Raw genomic sequence first — 26,942 nt, forward strand, 5'->3', positions numbered from 1 at the left:
ATGTCCAGAAAGACCAGGTGCCCCTCTTTTGTGTCACGATAAATTTCTCCGGATTTCGGCTCAGCCTTGATCCCATGCCAACCAAATCCTATGTGCTGACGCAGAGCTCAATATGCCTTTACTACCTCCCATTCCAGGACATTCTGCAAGATTCTCCGCTGGCGGGATCCTCTGATTCACTGGCTGCGCACCTATGCCTGTGGGTTTCCCGATGCCATGGAATGGCCACAATGGAAAACCCGATAAGCCAGCTGCCGGAATGGAGGATTCCGCTGTTGGCTGGGACGCACCATGCCAGAAAACAGGGCTGGCAGGACGGTGAATCCTGCCCATTGTGTTTTACCTTGAATTAAGGGAAACAGTTTTAAAACATAGTTGCCTACTCTCGCCTTGCATTCGTAACACCACACTCTTTCAATTCACTGGTTTAAACCCCTCCATCTCACCACTTCCCTCTCCTCCTTTAACATCCTTCTTAAAGGCCGTCCCTTTCAAGTAGCTTTTGGTTACCCCTCCTCCTTGGTGAGGTGTCCATTTTGTTCCTTATGTCTGTAAAGCACTTTGGGATTGTTCTTCTCGGTTTTAAAGGCCCTCTATTATGCACATTGTTGTACAATATTGTTACACATGATCACCAAAATTAAGTTGCTGTAATTATTGGAATAATTTAAATTAAAAGTGGGGAATTCAATATTTTAAAATTGAAAGGGCAGCAATCACAGCTATATTTGGGATAAATGGTAGTGTATGCTTGGAATAAATTTATTTTTTCATTGTTTTGATGGATTTGTCAAACTTGTAAGAGGGTCAACTTGTCCTAGTCGGTTGCACCTTCAAACCTGAGTCAGAGGATTGTGGCTTCTATTCCGAAACCTGAGCCTTATGCTGAAGTACTCACTGTTGAGGATGATACACTTATGATGAAACTTTGAATGTCTCACAATGCCCGGTCTTTCTGATGGAGATGCCGTGCCATTCTGTTGAATGAATAGCAAGTTGGCACGACACCCTGGGCACGTGCGCGCTCAATTACAGCCTCATTTGACCCGGAGCCGTAAAGCAGGTGAAATTAGATTTTATTTAAAATACCCAAGGTCCTTGGTTCAGCCCAATAAATCACAGTGACCATGTTTGTAACTTTAAAACACAAATAAACTTTTATTATGTATAGTATTATAAATTAAACACAGGAAATGGAACTGACTATCTGCTACCCCTTTCCCAATGCTCCCTTCCTAGTCTGCCCCACTTTCTATATACACACACACAGACAAACAACACAGAGGGAAAGGGTGGTGGAAAGGGAAAGAAAATATGAATAAAAATAAAAGGATAAGCATCTCTGATGAACTGGGATGACTCCCAGCCAATATGTTTCTGAAGTTCATGCCATTGTTTTGATACTTCTTCCTTCTATGCTTGAGCTTGTTTTCTCTGGCAAGGTTGTCTATCTCAATGTTTTTCAAACTTTTTTTTCCCGGGACCCACCTTTGCCAACTGGCTGACCATCGGGACATGCCACATTTCACTTACCTTTAATCCATTAGGTCCTACTGTGTCACTGGGTGCTTACTTTAAAAAAAAACACAATACATAAGATTGTATTTCCCTGAAGAAATGTTTACAATTTTTAAAATCATGAATTGGACTCTACATAAATGTTTTTCTCCCTGTGAAGAGGCTACTCCTCTCCAACCACCAGTAAAATACTGACAGTCATAAATCTCCAGCCCTCTATTACATTGTCAAATGTATTAGGAGCATATGTTGGTTTTATAGGAACAGTAAATTGACGGGGCAATGCGAATGCCCAGCTGGACTCTGACTAACCAACAGGAGAGGACAAGCAGCAGCTTACACTGAAAAATAAGACTTCACATAATAAAACATTCCAATTTCAAAAATGATTTCAAAAATGATAAAATACACGTGCACATTATGAATGCTGTCAAGATACAGAATATTCAGATTCTGGTCCCTTACCACTGAGAGGTGATTGTGACAGTGTTGCATGCAGTTGTTCTTCCAATGTCTTGTGTAATAAGTTGGTGGAGCAGAAAAACATCCAACCACACAACACGCAGAAGTCATTCAAAACAGCCATTTGAATAAAATGCATCAGTGCTGGAACCATTATACTTTCTGTGCTCTGAACAGGGTTTTTCAACGAATGGAGCTGGTGCATGTTTGCATGAGTGTTGAATCTCTTTATGTCTTGGCTTTGGAATACCACAGATGACCACCAAAGAATATCTACCACCTGGAAATGAGACCGGAGGGGAGGTTCATTCACCTTCCCATCACCTAGATTTATTTCACCCGACCACAAGTTTGGTGCAAGCAGGATGGATCATCTCAACGAGGCATTGGTCATCCCAATGTAATGGATCATTTTAACTCAAACACAAGCAATTTTAACGCAACCACTGGCAATGGTAGCAACTCTCCCACCTGCTCCTTTCAACCAATAACAGTCACATCTTCAAATATATTATTGTCGCCCTCTCCTGTACCATTTCTATAATCGTGATGATTAGCAATGTGACTTTGCTGAGAACACCAATAAAATATATCTACTTCGCTCCTCCCCTCTTCGCTCATTCCCCGCCTTCAACTCTCCTGTATCAACCGCCGCATCAGTGCCAGGCCTGATAGATTCTCTAATTTCTTACCTGAACTTCAAATTACATTCTCTGTTCTTTGTCTGCTCTGTTTCATTCTGGTCCTTGCCGTTCACATTTTTTGCGACCCTGCACACCACAACCCTTCTGGCATCGCCCACGATTCATGCACAGGTCGCATCCCCCACTTTGAAAAACCCTGGTCCACCTTCCCTGCATCAATTCAGGTTCATTGCAAAAGATGTGCCAGGGACTCACTGCTTTCAGAACAACAGAGCAATTCTTTCACTTCAGCAAGCATGAGAGAGAGAGTTCCTTTCACTCCCAAGGTCTAAACATTTCTGTCCAGTTCTCTCAGAAAGTATTACGCAGGAAGCAGTAAATGACCGCTGTCAGGCAGAACACCGTTTGCCAATTAACCAATCGAACCGACTTCGTCCAAAACTGGTTCCTAAGACCCACTCGGTGCCAAAGAGTCTGGAAAATACAAAACCTGGGACCACAGTGTCCTGGCAAGCAGGCTGTTTCCTTTGTCTTCTGTTTAAAGGCACATCCAAATAATGGGTCCACCGACCGAAATAATAAAATAAAATAAATGGGAAGAAAGGAAATAACAAAGGACTCTCACAGGGGGCTGGATTCTCCGTTTGGGAGACTAAGTCCCCACTCCGGCGAGAAAACGGTGGTGTTTTATGCCAGGAAAACTGGTGCAAAATGGCCACCGATTTCCTGTTCGGAGGGGTGGGCTCGCAGCCAGGCAGCGTAGAGTTCCCAGCTCTAGCTGCCGATATGGCTTGGAGCATTTCCGGGTACATGGGCATGCGTGTGCACGGCGGCGGCCTACAGCGGCTGCGCCATGCTTCATGGCAGGTGCAGCCTGCAGACCTGGCCCGCAGAAATAGTCTCTTCCTCCCCCCCCCCCCCCCCTTCAGCTGGCTCATGCGCTCCGGACCGCCGCCCCCCCCCCCCCCCCAGTGCCCCCAGACCCGATTAATGCCCCCCCCCTGCCCGCGGATCGGCCCTCCCCTAACTGTGGCGGTGCCAGACTGAGTCCGCAGCCGCCATGCTGAGTTCCCGACAGGTGAGATCATTCACACCATCAGGAACTCGGCCAGTCGGGGACGGAGCATTACTTAAGATAATGACAGCAGCAGAATTGGCTGCATATCAATGTGGGGGAGGAGCATCATGAAAGCAGCACCACCCCCGATTCTGTCGTCATCGGGGGTTTTCCGTCTCGTCGCCAAACAGGATTTTGCCGTTGGGGATCGAAGAATCCAGCCTAAAGTTTCTAGACCAAATCTCTCCCTTCACACTGATGAACGTATCATTCACTTGTTGCTGCTGGTGGGGTCTTACTATTCGGTTAGCTCTGTCATATTTGTCATGATATGCAGAAACACACATAATGATATACAGACAAGCAGCTAATGGACACAGAGAACAGGACATGACCAATAAGCAGGCAGGACACTCGGGGGTGGGATATGACTATAAAAGACACGAGGCACTCACACTTCGCCTCTTTCCACTGATAAACATCTAGAGAGTCAGTCAATGGTGTTGTTACAATCTCACATCTCCACCACGTGGCTAAGAGCTAGTCTGGTTCAGTCAGACAGAGTAACCACACTTAAATTAGCAGAGAGTCGAACTCATGGAGAACTGTGCTATTAGTTCAATCAACCTGATTGTACTAACTTCAAGGTCTGGATTATCATAGTATTTACAGTGCCGAAGGAGGCCATTCGGCCCATCGAGTCTGCACCGGCTCTTGGAAAGAGCACCCTACCCAAGTTCAGCACCTCCACCCTATCCCCATAACCCAGTAACCCCACCCAACACTAAGGGCAATTTTGGACACTAAGGGCAATTTATCATGACCAATCCACCTAACCCGCACATCTTTGGACTGTGGGAGAAAACCAGAGCACCCGGAGGAAACCCACGCACACACGGGGAGGATGTGCAGACTCCGCACAGACAGTGACCCAAGCCGGAATCGAACCTGGGACCCTGGAGCTGTGAAGCAATTGTGCTATCCACAATGCTACCGTGCTGCCCACTAGCTTTCTGATCTAAGTTGCATCCAGTGTACCTAACACGACAATATTTAACAAGCATCATTCATGCCAAATTGTTTGCATGTGAAGAGCTTTGAGGCAGATAATGAATTAATAAATGGAAGCTATCAATAGATTAAAAATGGGGTTTAAGTAGAATCTCAGAAATGCAAAAAACACGTCCACAGATCAAAATCACGTGAATAATAGCTTTACTGATTTTGTTCCCCTCGCCACCACATTGATATGCAGCCAATTCTTCTGCTGTCATTATCTTAAGTAAACAGTGATTTTAAATCTAAATGTAATGCTGAATCTTTGCATTCCTTTTACATCAGTGGCATTGAAAGTGCAGTCATTAAACAGAACCATGGGTCAGCAGAATATATCCTGAAAAGTTTTCTTTTCTGTTCCCCTCCCTCTCCTCTGCCGATCAAGTTAGAATGAAATGTGACTCCGGTTCTCTGTAATTCCAGCTATTGTTCAATTTTAAAATGCTTTGTGCTGTCACTTTGTGTCCGGGGGCTGTTGGAAATGAGCCAGTGCAAACTCCCCTTAATCTTTAATCGATATATGTTTATTTCAACCGACTCTGATCACAATGATAAAAGGAAGGGATGCAAGTCAAGAAGCCCCAAGTGACTTAACTCGTTAATCAAACGTCAGGTTCAATCAATTAGTATCCATTATCTGTGTTAAGGTTTAATTTCCCTCAGCATCAACTTTGATGCCTATCAAATTGGCTGCCAGTGGTGTGATTTTCAATCAACAAGTTTGGTGTCAAAGGTGAGGGAGGGGGGGTCTATCCTAATAATACCCTCCTTTTCAGCCTGAAATTGAATGTCCTAAGTTTCTCAGTGAAACTTAGGCTCCTCTGAAAATTAAATGTCTGTTTATTTTTACACCTAATGGCGAATGTTTGTTTATAAAAATATGATGAAACAGTCTGGATCAAATTGTGGTGATATGCATCACTGTAAATACACAGGGGGTTAATGTAGATACACTAGAACTAAATAAACCCGAGAGGGAGCACCAGAGACATCATGACACACAGACATTCAACCAAAAGGTCAGTAAGATAGGACACGACCAATGGGCAGTCAAGACACACTCAGAGGTGACACTGCCACAAGGGGGCTACCCATATAAAACGACAGGGCACACATGCTCTTCCTCTTTTCATAGGCGACACTCAGAGAGACAGGGGCAGATCAGGGAAGCATCACATCCACCGCATGGATTAGAGCAGACTGGTTAGTTAGATCGAGATACTATAGTAAGATTAGCAGGAGAGTTGAACCCAAGTAGGAGAATTGTTAACTGTTCAATAAATGTGCTAAATCTATCTCCAAGTCTGAACCTTCCTTTGTCAGAGTATACATCAAGGAAGCAGCTTATGCTATGTGAAGAAGCATAACACAACATGGTACCAATTAGTGACCTGTTGAATCCCTGTAGCAGATTGTTAATTGGTTAAAAAGGATGGGTAATGCCTTTATGAGGGCGGCACGGTGGCACAGTAGCTAGCACTGCTGCCACACAACACCAGCGGCTTGGGGTCAATTCCGACCTTGGGTGACTACGTGGTGTTTACTTGTTCTCCCCGTGTCTGCGTTAGTTTCCTCCAGGTGCTCCGGTTTTCTACCCAGTCCAAAGTTGTGCAGGTTAGGTGGAATGGTCATGATCAATGCACAGGGTTACGGGGTATAGGTGGGTGAGTGGGCCTTGGTGGAGTGCTGTTTTGGAGGGTTGGTGCAGACCCGAGGGGCCGAATGGCCTCATTCTGCACTGGTGGGATTCTGTGGACCTTAACTTGAATCAGGCTTGTGTGGAATGTAAATGCTGGCACACCAATTGGGCCAAAAGGCCTGTTTGTGAGTTGTAAACTGAATACAATTAGAGTCATAGAGGTCTACAGCACAGAACAGGCCCTCCGGCCCATCATGTCTGCACCAGTCAAAAACAACCATCTGAGAATTCTAATCCCATTTTCCAGCACTTGGCTCATAGCCTTGAATGCCTTGAAATTGCAAGTGCACATCTTAATACTTCTTAAATGTTATGAGGGTCTCTGCCTCCACCATCCTTTCAGGTAGTGAGTTCTCCCACCACTCTGGGTGAAAAGGCCTTTCCTCACATTCCCTCTAAACCTCCTGCCTCTTAACTTAAATCTATGCCCCCTGGTCATTGATCCCTCCACCAAGGGGCAAACTTTCTTCCTGTCTACTCTATCTATGCCCCTCATAATTTTATATAATTTTATTTTATATAAATTTCTATTATATTTTAAATAAATGTTATTTTATTATATTAATATATGATTGTATTATATTTTATATCAATATAATACTTTTATATAATTATAGGTAATCCACTGACAAAATCTATTCTTTCTGCTCAGTTCTTCCCAGTATTCTGAGCTCTCTCCTGACTTGTCCTCCCTCCTCCGTGTCTGCCTCACAACTAGCTTATTTCACTTTGAAACATAGGGCGCAATTCTCCAGAAAACGTTCTACGAGTGGCAGCGAGTGCGAATTGCCGCGAGCTTCCCGGCGCTCGGCCCAGAGAGGTCAGCAATACAATTCACCGTCAATTGGTGCACTTAACAAGGCCTCACGGGCATCTCATCGCAAATGAAGACTCACCAGCTGATTTGCCGGGACCGCGCTCACCAGCCCCCCGCTAACAAGATGGAGCAGCATTTAAGCTGCACTTGCTCAGCCAGCTCACAACAATGGCATCTAGGAGACCGGCCCCAAGATTCGGAGATGTAGATCTGGGGAGGCTGCTATATGCTGTGAAGGCCAGGAAGGATGTCCTGTTCCCCCGAGGATCCCGGAGAGGCAGCCACAAGGCAGCCAGTGCTGCCTGGGATGAGGTAGCGGCAGCTGTCAGCTTGAGGAGTGTGACCAGGAAGACTGGCCTTCAGTGCCAAAAAAAAGGTCAACTACCTACAACGGGGAGCACGAGTGAATAGACATCAATGCCCCGCACCCCCCCCATGGGAGCATCAAACCACACGACCCCCAGCCCTTCCTCCACCCCCACCCTCCTCAACCTACCTCAACTCCTCCTTCGCACCCCCTCTCCCACCACTGTGAACCACACGTGTTGCTCACGTGCCCTCTGTCTCTCTTCAGGAATAGCTTTCCCATAACCATTGGGAGAGAGCCCAGACGAGTGGAGGGGTGCTGGACATAAGAATCCGCACCTCCTTCGAGGAGTGTTGGTGTAAGTTTTCTGCTGAGACAGTGAACTTTGGACTAAGAGTGACTGTAACAGATGTATCCTCCAAAAACAATGGGTCAGTGATGACCAGTGCTCCACGGACTGCAGGAGCAGTTATTCTAAGCTGTCAAAACAGCTGCGAGAGGTCTAAATCCACATCTCGGACTGGCAACTTATGACCTTCCGACTGGCAACTCATAACCTTATGACCTTATGTAATCACACGCGCAACATATTGATTGGACAAATGTAACATACTGTGTAAAGAATTGATAACTATATATGGAATGAACTGCGATACTAAGAGAATTGATTGGCTGTATGTAAATGTGAATGCAAACTAATTCTGCTTTTGAAAGAATATGTTAACCCAGTTTAAGCCACATCTCAGTGAGAAAGTGTGCTGGCAAGACTGAGGCATCTAGGACCTTTCTCCCAGACAATAAATTGCTTATTTTGCTCACGTTAAGGTCTACTTCTAAATATTTTCACACAACAAGGAGCATGCCGTGGAGGTGACCGGTGTGGCTGAGGACAGATCGGTCAGCCATGTGGAGACTGGTGGATGCAGCAGAGGTGAGGAACCCCTGGACTCCACCCGGAGGACCTGTCAAATGTGAGTTGTTATTGTCTTACTGGCTGGCCCATCCTTCCACTGACCACATGTGCATTCTTTCGCAGGTCCTCCAGCCGACGGCACCGGCCCATCCCGGGCGGCACCCCCTCCTGACTGAGGAGAATACCTCGGTGGAGAGCTCCGAGGATGCAACCGTAGTCGCAGCACAGCTGTCATCCCCACCCGCGCAGATACATACACCTCGGTGGGACATATCAGTGGACAGGTTTCGGGGGCACAATCTGGTGAGCACCACACTGCTAATGGTGCACATCAGGTGGAGGCAGGAACCCCCAGGAAAGACAGCAGTCGGAGGTCTCCTCTATCCAGCTGGGTCCCAGCCTGATGCTGAGCCTTTGGTACAGAGTTATCCAGAGCTGACGGATATGATAGGGACCAAACTGGACATTCAGAGGGAGATTTCAGTGTCACTCCAACAAATCCATAGCTGCTTGGAGGAGTCCCAGAGGTTAGGGGCGCATGAGATGGCGCCGGCAATGAGTGGCACCGAGGCCAACACTGCAAGGGTGGCGACCACAGGTGGAAAGCTTGGTGCGTGACATCGGCACCGTTAGTGCAGGTGTCCAACAAGAATCGCAGTCGGTGAGGGCCATGGCCCAGGGTCTCGGCAGAATATTGTTGGCTGATGTCACCGAGTACCAGGCCGACCTTGATGAGGTTCTGCGGGATATGTCCCACTCTCAGATGGGAATGGCCGGGCATGGTGGGGCATGGCCCATTCACTGAGGAGCAGCGCCGAGTGTGTCGACACAACAGTGCGGACAATGTGGAACCGCCAGGACTGGCAGAGCCAGATGATGCAGGGCAGCTGGGGGTCGAACCAACTGCCCCTCCATCCCAAGGTGAACCCCAGGGTCCAATGGGCACCGATCGGGAGGAGGGGGCACTGGGTGCCAAGCCGGATCACCAAATGACAGTGACTCGCCATGGACCTTGATATTGTTCAGTGCAATAAAGGACTCAACAAATTAAAATAACATATTCGGTATTCACTTATTTCAGTTTCTTCAAAGATAGAAAACGGGTTTGGTTCTAAATATGACCGTAGTAAATGACACAAAATTACACCTCCTTTGGCATTACTGAAGTTGATCAGACATGCAAATGTGCAAGCTATCTGAGCCCATAGCCATGGATGTCTTACTGTCCATAAATAACTTTGTGCCATATATTCTTGAATTGAAAGACACATCAATTCTTGATGCTCTATCAGGTAAATGCACTGCTAATGTGTTACTCAGCCTCATAGATCTGCAAAGAGGTTTAGCCTGATCCCTGGTTTTGTCACATCACCTCATCCCAACCGATGGGCCCCACTATGGGTGGAACTTTCTGTTCCGAAGACTAAGTCGGAGTGACCTCCATTGCAGAGTGGGGCTGCTAAGTACACTCAATCTTGTGCTGTTCAGCTCATTAATGAAGCCATAAGGATCACACCAAATCTCGCAGCAGGTCAGGCAAGAAGTGGCCTGCTCTACCGTCGCCTCATGAGACTCCAAATTCCAGTGCCATATTTGAACAGCATCTGGACAGCCATTCACTCATCCGCTCTGCTGCTTCACTCTCCTTTCTTCACCCCGTGCCCCCACCCCGCCCCCAAGCCCTGTCTCACCCCTCGCCCCCACCCCGCCCCCAAGCCCTGTCTCACCCCTCGCCTGTGCTCAGCCTTAACACAGCTTGTGTAACAGGCAGCTGAAGTCTCCCAGTGACAGTGTGAAGGGGCGGTGAAAGCAGCGTCCACTGACCTGAAAGTGGAGGAAGAAATCGATCTCCAGGTGCATACCACTTACGTTCACAGTCGTGAAACAGAACATTCTAAATTCCTGCTGGCAGGGTGCTAAATTTGGAGATGGGTGGGCAAGGTGTGTTGGGCTTTTAATGAGAATTCATGAGATGAAATAAGGTTCCCGATGCAGATCCGTGGGGCACTTGACCAGTCTTCCCGCCAGGAAAGTTGGGAGAAAAAGGTTCCAAACTAACTGCTGGTGGGAGTGTGAACATTTTTCCCGGTATGTCCTCAAAATTCCAGGTGTTAAAATTACTTGTTACTTACTGTTGCTAACCACCCCCCAGACAAGTGGCTACTTGTGGACTTTGGATAACGACGCAATCAATTTTAACTGAGGTGCCTAGCAACCCTCCCTGTACCATCACTCCTGCTGAATAGATAGCCTGTCAGCACTCACTAATCTGACTGGCTCACAAACAATGGCCACTGAAAAGGTTGCCAAATAAGCCAGTATTTATCATCACCTTCAGGAGCAGTGAGAAGAAAATTAGAAGGAGACAAACTGAAAATGAACTTGAAGCAATGTAATTTGAACATGCATTATGCCTGTGGTTCCTCCTGTATTAATTTCTTCAAAGGTCCGATCTTCAGCCTCCTTGCATTATTATCAGGCATGTAGAACACCACTGTCAATTTGATGTTTTTGGTTGACATAACTCCCATCCCTCCCTCCTCTCTACATTTGAGATAATGTTTTATGAGACTCGGATGTGACAGCAGAGGGATGAGGGCTGGGTGATGCGATATTCATTCAAATTGTCTTTCTCTTTTACTTTCCGAATATAGAATAAACATTGTTTACTGGAAGCTGGACTGAGCTGTACAAGAGATTTAATTAAGAAGGACATCTATCCAATTATAATTGTCATTAGAATCTGTGAGAAGAACATCAAACGATTCAGGTACTGTCTGATCCTTTCCACATTGGTGCCTTTAATTAGTTAAAGCTGCCATCTCCAATCAATGTTGCCAAATTATACTTGCCTTCTTATGCAAGGAGGGGTCAAAGATGATTAGCGGCTATTATAAAAAGGGTTCCTTGCATCACCCTGTTAAAAGTCTTTCAACGTTCAACAATTCAAAGTTTACTTGAGCATTCTAGGCTAGAATGACACATGAACAGAGCACAAGTTGGAGACTGGGGCATAGTACTAAAGCTTTGATTCTCTGATCTATATCCTTTTTAAACTGAACTCCTCTGCTGTAAGCGGAGTGTGGGATCATTTCGATTGAAGGTCACAAAGCCCTGATTTTAAATTAAGATGGAAATCAAATGTGTAGGGAGAGGTTGTTGTGTTGGAGTGATAGGCCTCCATGATGTCATAGGCATGAAGAATGGACAATTTTATCTCTTGGGCCTTCACTTTAAAATGACTGATGGGCAGCCTCCCAAAAATGTACCATAACAGGCAGCCCACCCCCAATTTCTAGCACTGCTACCGAGATCTACTTAAAGTGAGAATGCACCTCTTAAAGTGAGGTCGCCTCATAACAATGAGTCCGCCTCCTGCCAACACCCACCTCCAGGTTCAGATGGCTCCCGAGAGGAGGTCCAAGTGGAAGCAGCGAGGAAATATTTCCCAAGACCCAAATGAAACATCTGTGTTAAGTGGTGTCTGAAAGATTTGGTGGCACCAGCATCATCTCCAGGACCCCAGCTCAATGCAGAATGCAGTTTGCTGACCCCTCAAGAGCCACTAGGGTGAGTTGCAAGTGTGCATTCATTGAGGGCAGCACATGAAGAAAGCCAACCATACTGCAAAGCCCCAGGCTCTCTCCTATTCATCACTGTGTTCAATGGGGAAGTTGATGTCCTTTGAGAAGGATTAGTAAGGATTCATACTCAGCAGATTATAATAGCACTCACTGAAAGCAAAGGAATTAAAACAATGAGCATGGTTTGCACAGGAGCTCCATTACAATCATGTCGATGTTTCACCAAAATAGTGCCTGGATCATAGGGACACGCTATCAGAATTTCCAGGTGGCACACTAATGTGATTAACCATGAAGAGAAGCTGTGTGCAATGTAAGGAGCACAATTTAGGGGAATGGGCAGCAAAAGGCGTTGAATTAAATTCAACACAGAGAAATGTGAGGTAGTACTTTTCTGGAGAAAGTGTAAGGGACGGAAATTCAAATTAAATGACACAACATTTAGGAGTAGAAGAGCAAAGAGTCCTAAAGATTAAGGTACAATCATTTTATAAATCAGTTACACTCGCGGCAAACGATGACTCACAATTGTGGCATTCTTGAATCAATGAACATCCCATGCCGTGTTTTGTGGCAGCGGATGCAGTCCATTACTGTCAGTGGAGCTTCCCGTTGTTCATAAGAACATAAGAACTAGGAACAGGAGTAGGCCATCTGGCCCCTCGAGCCTGCTCCGCCATTTAATGAGATCATGGCTAATCTTTGTGGACTCCGCTCCACTCTCCGTCCCGTACACCATATCCCCGAATCCCTTTATTCTTTAGAAAGATATCTATCTTTTTCTTTAAAACGTTTGAAGAAGGAGCCTCAACTGCTTCACTGGGCAAGGAATTCCAGAGATTCACAACCCTTTGGGTGAAGAAGTTCCTCCTAAACTCCGTCCTAAATCTACTTCCCCTTATTTTGAGGCTAAGCCCCCTAGTTCTGCTTTCCCCGACCAGTGGAAACAACCTGCCCGCATCTAACCTATCTATTCCCTTCATAATTTTATATGTTTCAATAAGATCCCCCCGCATCCTTCTAAACTCCAATGAGTACAGTCCCAGTCTACTCAACCTCTTGTCATAATCTAATCCCCTCAACTCTGGGATCAACCTAGTGAATCTCCTCTGCACTCCCTCCAGTGCCAATATGTCCTTTCTCAGGTAAGGAGACCAAAACTGAACACAATACTCCAGATGCGGCCTCACCAACACCCTAAATAATTGCAGCATAACCTCCCTAGTCTTGAACTCCATCCCTCTAGCAATGAAAGACAAAACTTGATTAGCCTTCTTAATCACCTGTTGCACCTGCACACCAACTTTTTGCGACTCGTGCACCAGCACACCCAGGTCCGTCTGCACAGCAGCATGTTTTAACATATTACCGTTTAAATAATAATCCATTCTGCTGTTATTCCTCCAAAAATGGATAGCCTCACACTTGGCAACATTGAATTCCATCTGCCAGACCCTAGCCCATTCACCTAACCTATCCAAATCCTTCTGCAGACTTCCGGTATCCTCTGCACTTTTTGCTTTACCACTCATCTTAGTGTCGTCTGCAAACTTTGGCACATTGCACTTGGTCCCCAACTCCAAATCGTCTATGTAAATTGTGAACAACTGCGGGCCCAACACTAATCCTTGAGGGACCCCACTAGTTACAGGTTGCCAACCAGAGAAACACCCATTTATCCCCACTCTCTGCTTTCTGTTAGTTAACCAATCCTCTACCCATGCTACCACTTTACCCTCAATGCCATGCATCTTTAGTTTATGCAGCAAACTTTTGTGTGGCACCTTGTCAAAAGCTTTCTGGAAATCCAGATATACCACATCCATTGGCTCCCCGTTATCTACTGCACTGGTAACGTCCTCAAAAAATTCTATCAAATTAGTCAGACACGACCTACCCTTTGTGAACCCATGCTGCATCTGCCCAATGGGACAATTTCCCTCCAGGTGCCCCGCTATTTCCTCCTTAATGATAGATTCCAGCATTTTCCCTAGAACCGAAGTTAAGCTTACTGGCCTATAATTACCCGCTTTCTGCCGACCTCCTTTTTAACAGTGGTGTCACGTTTGCTACTTTCCAATCCTCTGGGACCACCCCAGAGTCTAGTGAATTTTGATAAATTATCACTAGTGCGTTTACAATTTCCCTAGCCATCACTTTTAACACTCTGGGATGCATCCCATCGGGACCAGGAGACTTGTCTACCTTTAGCCCCATTAGCTTGCACAATATTGCCTCCTTAGTGATTACAATCATCTCAAGGTCCTCACCTATCATATCTTTATTTCCATCAGTCACTGGCATGTTATTTGTGTCCTCCACTGTGAAGACTGACCCAAAAAACCTGTTCAGCTCCTCAACCATTTCCCCGTCTCCTTTATTAAATCTCCCTTCTCGTCTTCCAAAGGACCAATATTTACCTTAGCCACTCTTTTTTGTTTTATATATTTGTAGAAGCTTTTACTATCTGCTTTTATGTTCTGAGCCAGTTTACTTTCATAGTCTACCTTACTCTTCTTTATGGCTTTTTTAGTAGCTTTCTGTTGTCCCCTAAAGACTTCCCAGTCCTCTAGTCTCCCACTAATTTTTGCCACTTTGTATTTTGTGGTTTTTTGTTTTTTTTTTTTTTTTTTTTTGCACTGAGTGCTGAATTTGGTGCTTTTTGAGTGCAATAGTGAGAGTTTGGTGACCGAGGGAGTGCTGAATTTGGTGCTTTTTGAGTGCGATAGTGAGAGTTTGGTGACCGAGGGTGTTAGGTGAGGAGGGAGTAAGGTGCTCCTTTCATTTTGTTTCCGACATTTCCGCAAAGCGTGCGAAGAGAGCCAGGAGTTTACAGGAAGTGTAGCTGACTGGGAGCAGAGTCGGAGGGCGGAGATCTAGTTAGTCCACACAGCAGCTATATTCTGTAAGGTAAGAGGGGATGGAGGCTAGGCCAGTTACATGCTCCTCCTGTAGGATGTGGGTGGTGAGGGATACCACCGGTGTCCCCACTGACTATACCTGCGGGAAGTGCACCCAACTTCAGCTCCTCAAAGACCGTGTTAGGGAACTGGAGCTGAAGCTGGATGAACTTCGGATCATCCGGGAGGCAGAGGGGGTGATTGAGAAGAGTTACAGGGAGGTAACCACACCCAAGGTACAGGACAAGAATAGCTGGGTTACAGTCAGGGGGAAAAAAACAAACAGGCAGACAGTGCAGGGATCCCTCGTGGCCGTTCCCCTTCAAAACAAGTATACCGTTTTGGATGCTGTTGGGGGGGATGACCGACCGGGGGAAGGCCCTAGCGGCCAGGTCTCTGGCACTGAGTCTGGCTCTGGGGCTCAGAAGGGAAGGGGGGAGAATAGAAAAGCAATAGTTGTAGGAGATTCAATGGTTAGGGGAATAGATAGGAGATTCTGTGGTCGCGAGCGAGACTCCCGGAAGGTATGTTGCCTCCCGGGTGCCAGGGCCAGGGATGTCTCGGATCGTGTCTTCAGGATCCTTAAGGGGGAGGGGGAGCAGCCAGAAGTCGTGGCGCACATTGGTACCAACGACATAGGTAGGAAAATGGGTGTGGAGGTAATAAACAAGTTTAGGGAGTTAGGCTGGAAGTTGAAAGCCAGGACAGACAGAGTTGTCATCTCTGGTTTGTTGCCGGTGCCACGTGATAGCGAGGCTAGGAATAGGGAGAGAGTGCAGTTGAACACGTGGCTGCAGGAATGGTGTAGGAGGGAGGGCTTCAGGTATTTGGATAATTGGAGCGCATTCTGGGGAAGGTGGGACCTGTACAAGCAGGACGGGTTGCATCTGAACCAGAGGGGCACCAATATCCTGGGAGGGAGGTTTGCTAGTACTCTTCGGGAGGGTTTAAACTAATTTGGCAGGGGAATGGGAACCGGATTTGTAGTCCAGCAACTAAGGTAGCCGATATTCAGGACGCCAAAGCATGTAATGAGGCAGTGGGGAAGGGAACACTGACAAAGGAGAGTATTTGCAGGCACGGAGATGGGTTGCAGTGTGTATACTTCAACGCAAGAAGCATCAGGAATAAGGTGGGTGAACTTAAGGCATGGATCGGTACTTGGGACTACGATGTGGTGGCCATCACGGAAACTTGGATAGAAGAGGGGCAGAAATGGTTGTTGGAGGTCCCTGGTTATAGATGTTTCAATAAGATTAGGGAGGGTGGTAAAAGAGGTGGGGGGGTGGCATTATTAATTAGAGATAGTATAACAGCTGCAGAAAGGCAGTTCGAGGAGTATCACCCTATTGAGGTAGTATGGGTTGAAGTCAGAAATAGGAAAGGAGCAGTCACCTTGTTAGGAGTTTTCTATAGGCCCCCCAATAGTAGCAGAGATGTGGAGGAACAGATTGGGAAACAGATTTTGGAAAGGTGCAGAAGTCATAGGATAGTAGTCATGGGCGACTTTAACTTCCCAAATATTGAGTGGAAACTCTTTAGATCAAATAGTTTGGATGGGGTGGTGTTTGTGCAGTGTGTCCAGGAAGCTTTTCTAACACAGTATGTAGATTGTCCGACCAGAGGAAGGGCAATATTGGATTTAGTACTGGGTAATGAGCCAGGGCAAGTGATAGATTTGTTAGTGGGGGAGCATTTTGGAGATAGTGACCACAATTCTGTGACTTTCACTTTAGTAATGGAGAAGGATAGGTACGTGCAACAGGGCAAGGTTTACAATTGGGGGAAGGGTAAATACGATGTTGTCAGACAAGAATTGAAGTGCATAAGTTGGGAACATAGGCTGGCAGGGAAGGACACAAGTGAAATGTGGAACTTGTTCAAGGAACAGGTGCTACGTGTCCTTGATATGTATGTCCCTGTCAGGCAGGGAAGAGATGGTCGAGTGAGGGAACCATGGTTGACAAGAGAGGTTGAATGTCTTGTTAAGAGAAAAAAGGTGACTTATGTAAGGCTGAGGAAACAACGTTCAGACAGGGCATTGGAGGGATACAAGATAGCCAGGAGGGAACTGAAGAAAGGGATTAGGAGAGCTAAGAGAGGGCATGAACAATCTTTGGCGGGTAGGATCAAGGAAAACCCCAAGGCCTTTTACACATATGTGAGAAATATGAGAATGACTAGAGCGAGGGTAGGTCCGATCAAGGACAGTAGCGGGAGATTGTGTATTGAGTCTGAAGAGATAGGAGAGGTCTTGAATGAGTACTTTTCTTCTGTATTTACAAATGAGAGGGGCCATATTGTTGGAGAGGACAGTGTGAAACAGATTGGTAAGCTCGAGGAAATACTTGTTAGGAAGGAAGATGTGTTGGGCATTTTGAAAAACTTGAGGATAGACAAGTCCCCCGGGCCTGACGGGATATATCCAAGGATTCTATGGGAAGCAAGAGATGAAATTGCAGAGCCGTTGGCAATGATCTTTTCGTCCTCACTGTCAACAGGGGTGGTACCAGGGGATTGGAGAGTGGCGAATGTCGTGCCCCTGTTCAAAAAAGGGACTAGGGATAACCCTGGGAATTACAGGCCAGTTAGTCTTACTTTGGTGGTAGGCAAAGTAATGGAAAGGGTACTGAAGGATAGGATTTCTGAGCATCTGGAAAGACACTGCTTGATTAGGGATAGTCAGCACGGATTTGTGAGGGGTAGGTCTTGCCTTACAAATCTTATTGAATTCTTTGAGGAGGTGACCAAGCATGTGGATGAAGGTAAAGCAGTAGTGTACATGGATTTTAGTAAGGCATTTGATAAAGTTCCCCATGGTAGGCTTCTGCACAAAGTAAGGAGGCATGGGATAGTGGGAAATTTGGCCAGTTGGATAACGAACTGGCTAACCGATAGAAGTCAGAGAGTGGTGGTGGATGGCAAATATTCAGCCTGGATCCCAGTTACCAGTGGTGTACCGCAGGGATCAGTTCTGGGTCCTCTGCTGTTTGTGATTTTCATTAATGACTTGGATGAGGGAGTTGAAGGGTGGGTCAGTAAATTTGCAGACGATACGAAGATTGGTGGAGTTGTGGATAGTAAGGAGGGCTGTTGTCGGCTGCAAAGAGACATAGATAGGATGCAGAGCTGGGCTGAGAAGTGGCAGATGGAGTTTAACCCTGAAAAGTGTGAGGTTGTCCATTTTGGAAGGACAAATATGAATGCGGAATACAGGGTTAACGGTAGAGTTCTTGGCATTGTGGAGGAGCAGAGAGACCTTGGGGTCTATGTTCATACATCTTTGAAAGTTGCCACTCAAGTGGATAGAGCTGTGAAGAAGGCCTATGGTGTGCTCGCGTTCATTAACAGAGGGATTGAATTTAAGAGCCGTGAGGTGATGATGCAGCTGTACAAAACTTTGGTAAGGCCACATTTGGAGTACTGTGTACAGTTCTGGTCGCCTCATTTTAGGAAGGATGTGGAAGCTCTGGAAAAGGTGCAAAGAAGATTTACCAGGATGTTGCCTGGAATGGAGAGTAGGTCTTACGAGGAAAGGTTGAAGGTGCTAGGCCTTTTCTCATTAGAGCGGAGAAGGATGAGGGGCGACTTGATAGAGGTTTATAAGATGATCAGGGGAATAGATAGAGTAGACAGTCAGAGACTTTTTCCCCAGGTGGAACACACCATTACAAGGGGACATAAATTTAAGGTGAAAGGTGGAAGATATAGGAGGGATATCAGAGGTAGGTTCTTTACCCAGAGAGTAGTGGGGGCATGGAATGCACTGCCTGTGGAAGTAGTTGAGTCGGAAACATTAGGGACCTTCAAGCAGCTGTTGGATAGGTACATGGATTACGGGAAAATTATATAGTGTAGATTTATTTGTTCTTAAGGGCAGCACGGTAGCATTGTGGATAGCACAATTGCTTCACAGATCCATGGTCCCAGGTTCGATTCCGGCTTGGGTCATTGTCTGTGCGGAGTCTGCACGTCCTCCCCGTGTCTGCGTGGGTTTCCTCCGGGTGCTCCGGTTTCCTCCCACAGTCCAAAGATGTGCGGGTTAGGTGAATTGGCCAATGATAAATTGCCCTTAATGTCCAAATTGCCCTTGGTGTTGGGTGGAGGTGTTGAGTTTGGGTAGGGTGCTCTTTCCAAGAGCTGGTGCAGACTCAAAGGGCCGAATGGCCTCCTTCTGCACTGTAAATTCAATGATAATCTATGATTAATCTAGGACAAAGGTTCGGCACAACATCGTGGGCCGAGGGGCCTGTTCTGTGCTGTATTTTCTATGTTCTATGTTCTATGTATGTTTTTTCCTTCAATTTGATACTCTCCCTCACCTCCTTAGATATCCACGGTCGATTTTTCCCCTTTCTACCGTCTTTCTTTTTTGTCGGTATGAACCTTTTCTGAACACTGTAAGATCGCTCGGAAGGTTCTCCACTGTTCCTCAACTGCTTCACCATGAAGTCTTTGCTCCCAGTCTACCTTAGCTAGTTCTTCTCTCATCCCATTGTAATCGCCTTTGTTTAAGCACAAAACACTAGTGTTTGATTTTACCTCGTCATCCTCCAACTGTATTTTAAATTCCACCATATTGTGGTCGCTCCTTCCAAGAGGATCCCGAACTATGAGATCATTAATCAATCCTGCCTCATTACACAGGACCAGATCTAGGACCACTTGTTCCCTTGTAGGTTCCATTACATACTGTTCCAGGAAATTATCCCGGGCACATTCTATAAACTCCTCCTCAAGGCTGCCTTTACCAACCTGGTTAAACCAATCGATATGCAGATTAAAATTTCCCATGATAACCGCTGTACCATTTCTACATGCATCCGTTATTTCTTTGCTTATTGCCTGCCCTACCATCCTGTTCCTATTTGGTGACCTATAGACTACTCCTATCAGTGACCTTTTCGCCTTCCTATTCCTGATTTCCACCCAAATTGATTCAACCTTGTCCTCCATAGCACCAATATCATCCCTTACTATTGCCCGGATGCCATCCTTAAACAACAAAGCTACACCGCTGCCCATACCGTCCATTCTATCCTTTCGTATAGTCTGATACCCTTGGATATTTAACTCCCAGTCGTGACCATCTTTTAACCATGTTTCAGTAATGGCCACTAAATCATAGTCATTCACGATGATTTGCGCCATCAACTCATTTACCTTATTTCATATACTACGAGCATTCAGGTAAAGTACACTTATGCTGTTTTTTATGTCTTTTTTTATGAATCCTAACACCTTGATCAGTAACTTTTCGCAATTTATTTTCCCTCTTACCCTTTCTCCTAATTTTCCTTGTCTTTGAACCCATATCTCTACATAATAACCTGTCGCATAACCTGCTGCCTTGATCTCCATTAACCATTATACTGTCCATAGCTTTACACTTCCCTCCCCCCAACTTGCTAGTTTAAAGTCCTTGTGACCAACCTATTTATCCTATTCGCTAGAACACTGGTCCCAGAATGGTTCAGGTGAAGACCGTCCCAACGGTACAGGTCCCTCCTGCCCCAGTACTGATGCCAATGCCCCATGAAATGGAATCCCTCTTTCCCGTACCACTCCTTTAGCCACGTGTTAATTTACCTAATTTTCTCAACCCTATGCCAATTGGCACGTGGCTCGGGTAGTAATCCAGAGATTATAACCCTGGAGGACCTGTTCTTTAATTTAGTCCCTAGTGTTTGATAATCCCCAAACAGGTCCTCTTTCCTAGTCTTACCTATGTTGTTAGTCCCAACGTGGACCACAACAACTGGATCCTCCCCCTCCCTCTCCAAAATCCTTTCAAGCCGATCAGAGATGTCCCTCACCCTGGCACCGGGCAGGCAACATACCATGCGGGACTCTCGATCTGGCTTAGAAAGGATGCCATCAATCCCCCTAATTATAGAATCCCCTACAACTACCACTTGTCTTTTTGCTCCCCCCTCTTGAATGGCTTCCTGTACAACGGTGCATCCTCCCTACAGCCCTCTTCCTCATCCACACAGGGAGCAAGTACCTCATACCTGTTGGACAAGGTCAAGGGCTGAGGCTCCTCAACTCCTAAACTCAGGATCCGCCTACCTGCCTCCCTTGCAGTCACACCACTCTGTCCCTGACCACTGTCCGAATTAACAGTACTTGTTCTACCGGGTGTGACTGCCTCCTGAAACAAAGCGTCCAGGTAATGTTCCCCCTCCCTGATGTGCCGCAGTGTGTGCAGCTCGGTCTCCAGCTCATCAATTCTGAGCCGAAGTTCCTCGAGCAGCCAACACTTGCTGCAGATGTGGTCACTGACGGTCTCAATGGGATCCACCAGTTCCATCATCATACAGCAACAGCACATCACCTGTCCAGCCATATTCAACTAGTTAATTAATTTAAATAATTTTTTTACAGAACCTCAAGGATAAACCCGAACACTAGCAAAAACACAGCCCTCTCTCGCCACTCACCTGAACTCAGTCACTCACCCGAACTCAGATGCACTCTGTTCCAATCAGCACTCCTTGACTAAAGGCACTCCTGCCACACCTTTTGTGCACTCACTCTCCCAGCCGATCCCGCTGGTGGGAACAGCCGGTATAACGCGCCCAATGTTTAGGCTATGTGGCAGAGTTGAATCAATGGGAGCACTCGTTCCTGTGGGTCAGAAAGTTGTTGGGTTAGAACATATCTAGGATGACATTTCACTGCTTTAATTATGGGGGGTTGGGGGGGGACTGTAATTACAATTCTGTTTCATGAAAACAGAGAAGTTTGAGAGGACAACTGATAGAGGTGTTCAGAATGATAAAGGGTTCTGATAAGTTAAATAGGACAGAACTACTTCACTGCTCAGGCATAAACTTCTGGACGTTACCAAAAGAAAGAAGGGAAAGAATATATTTTTATTTTATTATGCAGCTTTGTTGAAATCCCGACCAGAATAAAGAAATAGAAGCAGAATCCAGAATAGTTTTGTAAAGGGAAAGTAATAAATATTTGAAAAAGAGAATCATTAAAAGATCCAAGAAAAGGGCAGTGACTCGCTCTTTCCGAGACTTAGCATGATGAAAAAAAAATGAAAATTGCTTATTGTCACAAGTAGGCTTCAAATGAAGTTACTGTGAAAAGCCCCTAGTTGCCACATTCCGGCGCCTGTTCGGGGAGGCTGGTACAGGAATTGAACTGTGCTGCTGGCCTGCCTTGGTCTGCTTTCCAAGCCAGCGATTTAGCCCTGTGCTAAACCAGCCCCATATAAAAACAACCTCCGCATAGCTCGCCATCTGCACTGCTGAATAAGTACTGCGCGCTAACCGATTGCGCCACTGGAGCACACTGATGGGAAGGGACAAATGACCAGCTCCTGTTCTGTGAAGTCCAACGATGTAATGGCAAGTCAGAAATCTTGGAGAAAGATTAAGGCGTGACCCAATGCTTCCCTACAAAGAAAGAGCAAAATTCAGAGGGTGAGACCCCCCTGACCAACTCCTATGTCCCTCAGGAGGCTGGTTATGTAGCAGTATAGAGAGTGAAGCTTGGATCCTTCCTGTCAGGCATGGGGGCATGGCATTGAGTAGGACCAAAAAGAAGAGGATAAGAGATTAATCGATCTCTGACTACTGTTACCAAATATTTACAGGATTCACTAGTTTGTGATAACTTCCCAATTGTAAATCACATCAGGGGCGAAATTCTCCGTTATCGGCGGAAACTCCGCCGATCGGCGCAAAAAACGGCGCAAATCCCACTTGCGTCACGTCATAAAAATGGGCCGATAGTCTGCGGCCCGAAATGGGCTAGCAGCGACGTAACGGGATCCGCGCTTGCGCAGTGGTTCACGCCGTGCAGCGTCATATGCGCTGCACGGCGTGACGGCTCATAAGGCCGCGCAGCTCCCCCCCACCCGACCGGAGCAGCCGACCGCAACACCCGACTTGATGGCTGGCCGTCGCTCAGCCCCGAGGTTCGAGTCACGCGATGTGGAGGCGCTCCTGGATGCGGTGGAGCAGAGGAGGGACGCCCTGTATCCCGGGCACGGCCGCAGAGTTGCCCCACGCCACAGCCGGCGTCTGTGGAGGGAGGTGGCAGAGGCCGTCACCGCTGTGGCCCTAACACCACGGACAGGCACCCAGTGCCACAAGAAGGTGAACGACCTCGTCAGAGCAGGCAGGGTGAGCGTCCCCCATATCCCCCATATCCCCTCTCCCCCAAATCCCCCCCTCCCCCATATCCCCCCCTCCCCCATATCCCCCCCTCCCCCATATCCCCCCCTCCCCCATATCCCCCCCTCCCCCATATCCCCCCCTCCCCCATATCCCCCCTCCCCCATATCCCCCATATCCCCCCTCCCCCATATCCCCCATATCCCCCCTCCCCCATATCCCCCCTCCCCCATATCTCCCATATTCCCCCCTCCCCCATATTCCCCCCTCCCCCATATCCCCCATATCCCCCCTCCCCCATATCCCCCCCTCCCCCATATCCCCCTCACCCATATCCCCCATATCCCCCCTCCCCCATATTCCCCCTCCCCAATATCCCCCCTCCCACATATCCCCCCTCCCCCATATCCCCCATATCCCCCCTCCCCCATATCCCCCATATCCCCCCTCCCCCATATCCCCCATATTCCCCCCTCCCCCATATCCCCCCTACCCCATATCCCCCCTCCCCCATATCCCCCCTCCCCCATATTCCCCCTCCCCATATCCCCCCTCCCACATATCCCCATATCCCCCATATCCCCCCTCCCCCATATCCCCCATATCCCCCTCCCCCATATCCCCCATATTCCCCCTCCCCCATATCCCCCATATCCCCCTCCCCCATATCCCCCATATTCCCCCTCCCCCATATCCCCCCTCCCACATATCCCCCCTCCCCCATATCCCCCATATCCCCCCTCCCCCATATCCCCCATATCCCCCCTCCCCCATATTCCTTAACCTCTGCAATGCACGCGCAACCGATGGCGTGCATTCATATACCTGCCTAACACTGTTGCCTTTTACCCCTGCCACCACCCCCCCCCCCCCAGGAGAAGCGCGCACACAACAATAGGGAGCATGTGAGGACTGGAGGAGGGCCCGCTGATGAGAGGCCACTGACCGTACACGAGGAAAGGGCCCTGGAACTGGCTGGCGGACCTGAGGACCGGGAGATTGCTGATGCAGAGGTCGGGGCCCCACGAGCAAGTGAGCCACCAACAGCCCGTCCCCATATCCCCCCTCCCCTATATCCCCCTCTCCCGTATCACCTGATCACTGCCTGATGTCTAACCATGCATGCTTCATTGTGTATCGCAGGACCAAACGTCCAGGCACCTATCCCCGCAGATGCAGACCGCCCGCAGGATGCCCCTCGGAGACCACGGGAGACGGAGAGACCCGCACCCTCCAGCATGCGACGCCCGCAGGATGCCCCTCGGAGACCACGGGAGACGGAGAGACCCGAACCCTCCAGCATGCGACGCCCGCAGGATGCCCCTCGGAGACCACGGGAGACGGAGAGACCCGAACCCTCCAGCATGCGACGCCCGCAGGATGCCCCTCGGAGACCACGGGAGACGGAGAGACCCGAACCCTCCAGCATGCGACGCCCGCAGGATGCCCCTCGGAGACCACGGGAGACGGAGAGACCCGAACCCTCCAGCATGCGACGCCCGCAGGATGCCCCTCGGAGACCACGGGAGACGGAGAGACCCGAACCCTCCAGCATGCGACGCCCGCAGGATGCCCCTCGGAGACCACGGGAGACGGAGAGACCCGGACCCTCCAGCATGCGACGCCCGCAGGATGCCCCTCGGAGACCACGGGAGACGGAGAGACCTGGAGCAACAGGGAGACGACACCCCCGTCACGTGCGGGAGCGACCACACAGCGATGAGGGGGGCAGCCACAGGCCCCCGTCACATCCGAGCCAGGACACCACTACCCAGGACACCACTATCCAGGACACCACTACCCAGGACACCCCTACCCGGGACACCCCTACCCGGGACACCACTACCCGGGACAGCACTACCCGGGACAGCACTACCCGGGACAGCACTACCCGGGACACCCCTACCCGGGAAGACGAAATACCGGACAGTGACTCAGAGTGGATGGGTGGAGACGAACCCCCACCCCAAAGTGCCATGGACTCAGAGTGGGACGAAGAGCACGACACAACGCCACTGCTGTCACCAACACCCTCCACCATCGCAGAAACACTCACCACGGTTGGGCACTTTAGTGATGAGGCGTCTGGTACACTCACTGGTGCGCACAACACAGCCGTCCCGGTACAGCAGGTGGAGGTAGGAGCAGCAGAGGGACCGGGCGGTCGGAGGGCAGCCCAGGCCAAGCGAACATCTGCCGCCCAGATGGATCCCGGGTTCCTGCAGTTACCACACCCACACATAGATCCGATGCAACCACCGACACGGAGACGAGCGAATAGGGTGACGGGTGACTTGCGGCGGCTGCGGTCGCAGGTGGAGGAGTCCACCCGCGTCCAGGAGCTGGGAGTGGTCCCGGTCATGCGTGCCACCCAGGCTGACACCGCACGGGTGGCGTCCGCGGTGGAGGCAATGGGTGCGACGGTGTCAGACATGGGGAACGGTTTGCGAGGCCTGGGGCCTTCCGTGCAGGCGGCGTCTGTGGCCCAGGAAATGGCTGCCCTCTCACAGGAGGCCATGAGCCAGTGCCAGCGCCAGATGGCAGAGGCGCTCAACGCCATAGCCCAGTCTCAGCAGGCCATGGCCCAGTCACAGCAGGCCATGGCCCAGTCTCAGCAGGCCATAGCCCAGTCTCAGCAGGCCATGGCCCAGTCTCTGCAGGCCATGGCCCAGTCTCAGCAGGCCATCGCTGAGGGCATCGGCGCCAGTGGCCATGTACGAGCTGGCGTCGCACTGTCGCAGACAGGGTTCGACAACCCCCTGGGCTCCATGGCTGCAAACCTGCAGACCCCTGTCGATACCAGCACGGGCCTCCAGGACTGGCAGCGCCAGATGTCGGGGGCGCGTCGGATGGCCAGTCCGTTCGCATCCCCCACCCATGTAGAGGCCTGGGGGCCATCGGGCACCCCGAGGGAGGAGGAGGTGGTGTGGTCCGTCACGGCTCCCTCTGTAGGGGAGGTCCCGGTACACCGCGACACCTCGGACTCCCCCCCTTCCGTCCCAGGTGCATCGGGTGGGCAACGGGCAGGACAGGCTGGCAGCTCGCCATCCCAGTCGCCCGGGCCGCAGCCTGGCCCATCTAGGCCAGGACGCCCCAGGAAACGGCCGCCAAAGGGATCCAGTGTCAGAGGGCAGGAATCACAGGAGTCCACCTCCAGTTCTGCTGTACCGTCTGGGGAACCACGTAGACGTAGTCAAAGGGCCCGTAAGGCCAAACAATTAGACACTGAGTAAGTTGGCACGGGTGCAGGGCACAGATGAGTTTTAGGCGCTAGGGCACGTGCATGAACTCCTTTGGTTATTAAAGTCAATGTTACACCTACCGAAGCTGCCTTTGTGCTCTGTCCAAAGTGTGCGGGGGTGTCATGTACGTTGAGCGCAAGTGTGTGTGTGAGGGGTGGTCTTACCTCAGCTCCAGGTGAGTCTGCCCCCTTCCCCCTGGGCCGCCATCAACATCCCCCGGGCAGAGGACGGGACCGTGCGCTGCAGTGTCACAGCCGCATGCAGGGATGGTCCGGGTGGATGGTGGTACTGTGGCCATGGGTCAGACATAGTCCAACGATGTAGAGCCAGGAGCTCATCGGAGGCGGGTTGTCATCATTCTCCATGGCCTGCGATAGACACGCGTCCACCCGCAACTGGGTGAGCCCGGCCCGTTGTGCCGCCGGTGGATCGGCAATTGGGAGTGGGGGGGTGGTGTGCATGCGGGTGGGGTGTGTGGGGTTGGGGAGGGGGGTGAGGGTGCTGGGTGGGTGGATGGGTGGGGGGTGTGGGTGGTCGGCTGTTGTCATGGTGTGCGGTCTGTGGCCATACTACCCGATTCCCACGCCCATCTAGTCAGTGAAGCGGGC

General features: G+C 49.1%; 1 protein-coding gene across 3 annotated transcripts in view; it reads left to right on the forward strand.

Moving 5' to 3' along the window:
* card11 (caspase recruitment domain family, member 11) overlaps positions 1-26,942 on the forward strand; it is a 367,235-nt gene that overhangs the window by 330,738 nt on the left and 9,555 nt on the right. For all 3 annotated transcript variants that reach the window (XM_072480962.1, XM_072480964.1, XM_072480963.1), the window contains one exon: positions 11,128-11,243. In XM_072480962.1, coding sequence (XP_072337063.1) covers positions 11,128-11,243 — 116 coding nt within the window. The remainder of the gene's footprint in view (positions 1-11,127; positions 11,244-26,942) is intronic.

This window comes from Scyliorhinus torazame, chromosome 17, assembly GCF_047496885.1.
Source record: "Scyliorhinus torazame isolate Kashiwa2021f chromosome 17, sScyTor2.1, whole genome shotgun sequence".
In the NCBI taxonomy this organism is placed as follows: domain Eukaryota; kingdom Metazoa; phylum Chordata; class Chondrichthyes; order Carcharhiniformes; family Scyliorhinidae; genus Scyliorhinus; species Scyliorhinus torazame.